Source organism: Merops nubicus, unplaced genomic scaffold (genome assembly GCF_000691845.1).
Source record: "Merops nubicus isolate BGI_N331 unplaced genomic scaffold, ASM69184v1 scaffold7448, whole genome shotgun sequence".
Taxonomy (NCBI): domain Eukaryota; kingdom Metazoa; phylum Chordata; class Aves; order Coraciiformes; family Meropidae; genus Merops; species Merops nubicus.
The window spans coordinates 52,185-59,220 of NW_008627656.1; the positions used below are offsets into that span (position 1 = coordinate 52,185).

The 7,036-nt window shown below is 43.6% G+C and overlaps 1 protein-coding gene across 1 annotated transcript; it reads right to left on the reverse strand.

Annotated features, from left to right (window-relative positions):
• Positions 1 to 279: 279 nt before the first annotated feature.
• LOC103778776 (eyes absent homolog 2) lies at positions 280 to 6,872 on the reverse strand (the record flags this gene model as incomplete). Its single annotated transcript, XM_008946388.1, has 4 exons — positions 280 to 1,146; positions 5,080 to 5,180; positions 6,029 to 6,150; positions 6,758 to 6,872. Coding segments are annotated over 4 exons (419 nt in total), but the record flags the coding sequence as incomplete, so codon positions are not given.
• Positions 6,873 to 7,036: the final 164 nt, after the last annotated feature.

Consider the following 7,036-nt stretch of genomic DNA (forward strand, 5'->3'; position numbering starts at 1 on the left):
CAACTGCAGTATTTGCTTGCCCTTGGTCTTCCCTTTGCAGGATAAGTTAGATCTGCCAAGCCCCACGTGCTCTCCCAGTGGACACAGTTGCTGTCACAGTCTTTGCCCCACCAACAGACAGACTGGCTGTACAGACTCCACTTTGCATCCCAGGGGCTCTGTTCAGAGAGGCCTTCCAGCTTAACCCCACCTTGAAACGGGGAGTAGGTATTCTATATACACCTCTAGATCCAAGAGTAGCTGGAGAGAAGAGAAGGCAGGTAATCTAGTCCCCCAAAATGTAAACATGTTTTTATTTAATGCCTTTCACTCATCGCAAGGTACTTTTTTCCCACCCCCAGCCCCCAAACCCAGATGGCAGCATAAGGCACCGTGTAGACACATGCACAGTCCACATACCATCTATGTAAGATTTAAAAACACAGCTATAGTTCTTACCAACAGTACCGTGTGTCCTCATTATAATGTACACAATATGATTTTACACAGAGTTTGTTTTGGAGAAATGAACTATTAATTTAGAATGGTGAGACTTTTTCAACCCGACCACCCCAAAAAGCCAGATTAGAAACACAGGTACAGAGCTTAATACCAGAGTAATGAGATTAGTTCATAAATTAAAAAAGAATACCAAAAAAAAAAAAATCAACAGTTTCACTCATTTTCAGAAGGTCCCATGTGATGTGATGTACTGTGCAGAGACTTCTTACTATGTCCTTGTCCCCTTTCAAAAGCCAGAAAACTGGCAAGTAGCCCCCAGCCTTGTGGTGCTTGCTGTTGATGGCAAAAAGGCAGTTACAGCTCTACGTGTCCTGCTCAGCCAGGGAACCGCAGGGCCCCCAGCCAGTCATCTGGAGGCTCTTCCTCTGTCCAAAGGAAGGAGGGCTCGATACAATGTTCTTTGGCTGCAAGTTCTTAAAGGATTCCACTGAAAGGGTTCTCCTTCAAAAAAAAGAAAAACTGCAGTTGCTGTGGGATTTTTTTACTACGAAAATGTTGAGGAATAGGTGGAACCGATGTAATAATTTGAGTGAAGCCCTCACAGTGCTAAGATGTTGGGGTCTGCTACAAATATTCAAGTTCCAAGGCGTGCCGAAGAGCTTCCAGGTCAGCGTGACAAGAGATTCTCCAGAATGGCATGTTGTGCTAGAGTGAAACCAAAAGAGGGTATTTTTTGGTTTTCGTTTAATACTGAGATCAAAACAACTTTCTTAGTCTGCACCCTCAGGAACAGAGCTTTGTACTTGGGCCACCAGGCTGTCAGGATGTCACAGGCAAGGAGGCATATGTTGGAGAGGAAGGAAGGAGGGGAGTGGGAAGTGTCTTATCTGCTGATAGGTTTCTCCTATGCAGAGCCAAGACTTAGGAGTGTCCTGCTTCAGAGATGATGGAGGACACCAGTGGACTTTCTGAATGTATCAGCTACTAAACTTGACTCTCCCTTTTTTTTCTCCCATGGGTTAATTAGGAATGATTTTGGAATTGGAATATTTCTAGAAGCAACCTTAGGCGAACATCACTAGTGCAATCTGTTGTCACTGTGTCACAGACAAACCATATATAGAATAAAAAGAAGTTATTAAAATTTGTAAAAATGTAAACAAAAGAATAAAACACCACACCGAGTCAAAATGCTAACAATTCCCTTTCCAAGTTAATTGGAACAGTAGGTCATTTTCTGGAAGTGTAGGAACTGGTATCATTGCTCAGATCAGTGACTAACTTAACGTAGCACTGCTGCCTCAGAGGAAGGGGTGATAGGCTTGTAAGACAGTATGTCTAAAAAAAACCTCTTCTACTGGTTTTGAGAGACTATCTTACATTCTTCTCCTGCCTCCCTGTTCTTCAATTTATATTTACTGTGATAAACCTTGAAGTCATGTATACAAACGTCCAAGCTCTACCCAGCCAGTTCCACTTGAAATCTTAGCATCTGGACAAAATCTGGAATGGTCAACTACCTGTGACTTACTAGATCTTTATAATATCCTGATTAACCTCTTGAAAATTGTGAATATGCTCTAGGAAAACAAGACTTCCATCTGAAAAAGGACAAAGTATCAACTTTACGTGCTGTGAAATAAATGCAGTTCAGTTACTCAGGGGACCTGAAACTGGAATCAGGTAAGGTATAAACAGCTCTCTGAAGGCACCACTATAACAACGCAGTTCTGCAGTCATCAGCAGTGGATACGATCCCTGTGGTTGCTTGCAAAGAGACAACCTCAAAATAATTAGAACTTGCTCTTAGTTGTTAAATACAACTTTTCTTGGTCTGTTCCGGTGTGCCTGGGGTTTGAGATGGATTTGTTTCTTCTCCAAAACAGTTAAAGCAGTTTTATTTTAGATCCAAGACAAAGCTCATTTCTGTGCTTAAGATTTTATAACAGCAACTGGGCTTGTGATTTGCTTAGCTTCCTCCCAAAATACTAGTCTCTGTACAGTATGTTCATGGTAAGTAACATATAGAAAGCCTTGACTGACAGAGCCTGCTCCCCTTCCAGCACAGCAATAACATTTCTGAGTATTTTATCACTGTAAATAATGCAACTGCAAACACACTGCTTCTGGATTAATAGCTTAGGCAAAGCTTTAGAGACTATATACTTCCTAGAGAGACAGTTCTGATGAAGTGAGATGTGCCTCTTCCAAGTGCACCTACCTGTGTAAAAAAAAACTTCAGTGGTTCCAGATATTTATTTTAGAAAGTGTCTGTTGACACTCCTCTAATGTTTAAATACAACTCAAGCTTCCCTCTGGTATGTTGCCCATCAGTAAACAAATGTTTCCTTCCAGCTATTTATCAGCGTGTGTAGAGACAGCAAACACAGACATCTGAAGCAACTGGAATCCATTGCTCTGCAACTTCACTTTAAGGGGAAAAAGTTATTTCCTTCTCCCTCCTCCTTCCCTGGTTGTTATTAAACCCCTTCCATTCAATTATCTATTTTTCTTTCTTAAACAAGAAGAAAACTTGGCCTCCCCACACTCCTGCTGTTCAGCATTTACAGACTCATCACTACTCAGACAGGTGAAGAAAAATGACCCACTAAAATAGAGATATTATCAGTGCTGCCAGCAGAACAGAGAAAGGCTCTCTCCCTGCAACACTCCACCTTTTTGTGTGTGTACAAAGCTCAGGTGTGTAGAAGCCCTGACTAATGATTGTCATCAATCAAAGGAGGTGACAGCCCAGCAAAGAATGTGCTCTACTAATGGGAGAGCTGCTTAGGCCAGGAGACACAAGCAAGAGAGCTCTTGAAATCCTGGCATAGAAGATTGCTGAACCTTCCAACTTCTCCCTACAGCCAGAGAGCCCTCAAAGGCTTTGAAGCAGTTGTGTTCACTGACCCACTGCCTTTGAAGTATGGCACAGGGCTGTCAAAAGCAGCAGGCTATTATCACTTCATTCCCAGTCATGCATCTTGGACTCTTCTCTGACAGCTCCTTAACCCTTCACAAACTGGAGAACCAGCTGCAGATTTAGCTAGTTTTCCAAGGTGGACATGGGTATTGTTGCTTCTATTTGCCATGGGGAGCAAACTATAAAAAAGAGGGTTTCTGCTGTTTTGAAGATGACCTGAGACACATTCTGGGGATAGAACATGTGCCCACCACCTTATTTGCTGTGATCTCTGTTCCTGGCCTGCGCACCCAATGAGCTCAAATGTGTTTGGAAAGTCTTTGCAGGATTTTCATTCAGAATGGGATGTCACAGTACAAGGTTCAGCTATACAACTGAATTCCTGTGATATAATATTTTGTATATCACCTGAACTACTACAGTCACCTGTGTACCTATTAAAAATTAACTAGTTGCTGAAGGTGGCCCCATGCAGTCAGTTCCTGCTTCTCAACTCATGCCATGCTCCTGAAGCAAATGCATCTCAATCATATTTCTGCACTCACATCAGGAGCACAAGACCCAGGATGCACAAAGACATCTTGCACACAATGCCTGCCATTAACAAATTGTACTCCTGCCCCCATAATGCCAAACAAATGGGGATTCCAGTAAGGTTTCATGTTCTACAGTTTACAAAATTAAAGCTTCTGCTATTCAATTTCTCACGTTGTACAATCCAGTTGATGTATCTGCCTGCTTTCCTTCAAGTCTTTGGCTGTTGCTCCCCATGTGTGTACCACTCCTGCACTGACCTCCCACACGCATGGCAGGAGGAATTCCTCACTCTGTCTCTAGCCCCTTCCCCTCCCACCCAGTCACTGTAAGCAAATGTGAGCTTTAGTCTCCTCAGATTATGCTTTTATCTCTTCCAGGCTCCAGGGTTCCAGCTCCTCTCCTCTTACAAAACAAAGAAGCTTCCACTGGTCCCTAACACTGCATTTCTCCTTTCCCAATCAGTGGACAGACACTAATGACTGGAGGACTGGCTGAATGCACAGGCTGGTCCACTTAACTCTTTCTAAGGCTACCTGTGTCCGTGGGCCACGTCTAGGCAGTACGCATGAAATACTGCCAGGGCTAGTCACTCCTGACCATACTGCCTTCACAGTGCCTGTTCTACTTGGTATTCAGTACCTCTTCCCAATTTCATCTTGCTTATTAAATTAATCACATTGACCCATACATCACTGATAAAGGCAGCAACTTGGCAACAGGCCCTTTGGTATTCACTCTGGTGGTGCTACACTCTATGATCTCAGTGAGTCATAAATACTCGTGTATATATAAATTCATATGCTAATAAGTAATTCAAAACTACATCTGATAATTTGGAATTTACAAAAGCAACATCTGTAGGTCAGAAACACACCCTTCTTGCCCATCTGAGATCACACACTGGAGCTTCCCTTTTCATGTGTTTAAAGCCATCTTTATTAAGCATGACTGATTCCTGGAACATGTGACACAGTGACTACCTGAAAAATTGCACTAACTGCCAGAGTGGGGGGGATTTACAGTATGAAATTCCTCACAAAGTTCTTGAGTGTTTTGTATCTTAAGAAGTGAGACCAGTTGTAAACTGTTTCATCAAATTTTCATCAAATGCTTAAGTAAAGAAAGGGTCATTGAAATGAAAACGTGGAAGAATCCAGCATGGCATCCATAAACTGTACCTTTTTTGCTCCCTGTTCCTCTTCAACACCATCTCCTATTACAATGTACACGGCTTTCCTTCCGAACCTTTGCATTATTCTTTCAAAACAGCTCTCTTTCCCTAAGCAACAGAAAAGAAGACACTTTTTTTTTTATCTGGACAAAAGAGCAGGTGGGGCTGACACTTGGGTACTGGAAGTGGAGTTGGGACCTAGCTGAACATGCTGCTACATTCTCCTTGTTCTCTTGAAATTAGAACCTAACTGAACCTACATCTGAGATGGATTCTCTCCATCCCATGACAGTTACTAGCATTTTCTTTACCAGCCAAGGCCTTCAAGTGCTCCCAGTTTTCTGTAAGCTTTGTGATTTGATGCACTGCTTAGACTGGCAGTCAGTTGACTGATGTGACACTCATGGTATTCAGTTTTAAGAGCTCTTTTTTGCGCATTCTGGTTGAAATAAAATCATGAAAATACAAACCTCAGAGGCTCAAACGCTTACACTAGAAAGAACAGACCTCAAAAAAACCCCTAAGCCAATCCTACCAGTATTTATTCCTCACACAGCTTCGTGAAGTTCGTTCAGCCCACTTGACCCCTCTGCAAGACTAAGAGGATTCACACAGTTTTTGTGTATGTAACAGGTCCCACCAGACTGCCTTCCTCCTAGCTGGGTGCAGCTGAACATCCCACATGCAGCAGATGCTCCATAGGGTGGGTATTTTTCAGGCACACTCCTCCATGGAGACGCTTGGGAAGATTTTTAATTTTTTGGGTTGGTTTTGTTTGTTTGTTTAATCCATACTAGCTTAAGCATGGTCAGTCAGGATGTGAATTGGAAATGTGTAAACATGGAGCTAAAAATAAAGCTCATTCATTGCTTGTTGTGATCAGGTTGGACAGATGTGCCTGACTTAGGGACAAAACTTCAGTTTATCTTTGGTGAGGCCTTTTAGTTTGGTCTTACCTGTTTTTGTTGCACTGTAAATGTTTTCAATGGGGAAGACTGTGCCCAGTCCATAGAGAAGCACTTTAGCAAGAGCTGGTATAAGCTGAGTTGTTGTGACCAGCACATTCACACAGTTAGGCCTAGAAAACAACAGTTAGCAGCAGCAGCAGCAATCTGTGTTTCTCCCTTTTACTCTAGACTGAAAGACAGTTGGAAGCAAACCTTTCCTGCAGCTGGAAGTTCCCAAGCCTGGGGGAGGTTACGCAGCTAGAGGCAGATGATGTGAGTACTGGTAATGGCTTTTTTCAACTTAGCAGAATGAAAAAACCCCATAAAACAAACTAGCACCAGTGATGCAGCCTTACTGCGTGCACGCCAGCATCTATTCTGAAGGAATTTAAACACCATGTAGTAATGTCCAGGGTTCTTCAAGTGAACATGTTCAGGGATAGAAGGGCTCTTTTCTACCTTTCCTACTCTTTTGTAGGTCTGCTCACATGAAAAGAGTGCCGCAGATAAGGTAGCCAAGGAAAGGCAAGAAAAAGGATCGTTTTCTCTTTTGCTCAGTTCATCATCTCAAGCTCACCCCTTGATAATACAAGTCTGGCAAATGTAGAGACTGGCCTCCCACAGCTTTGGCCAGCAAAGTCCTATAAATGCATCTCGATTTGTTTACAGGGTGGAAAAAAGGGGAAGCAAAGGGGATCCTGGATCAAGGCTGGAGGCAATTCCTTACGCTGTTCTTACCGGGAATGTATCAGATTCAGCGCCTTCAGAGCATGTGTGAGCCAGAGATCAGTCAGTGCTTCGAGTTCTGCTCTTAACTGCAGCCAGGTTTCCCTCTTCGGAGCTCCGATTAAACCTGTAAGCAGGGAAAGCATCTCTGCAGGAGCACAGCAAGGGGGCCGCAGGGCGTTGTGTGCAGGACGGAAGGGCTCCCGTCTGCCCGCAGGGCCCGGGCCGGCTCAGGGCTCTCCCGTCTGCCCGCAGGGCCCGGGACTGGCTCTGGGCGCTCCAGTCTGCCCG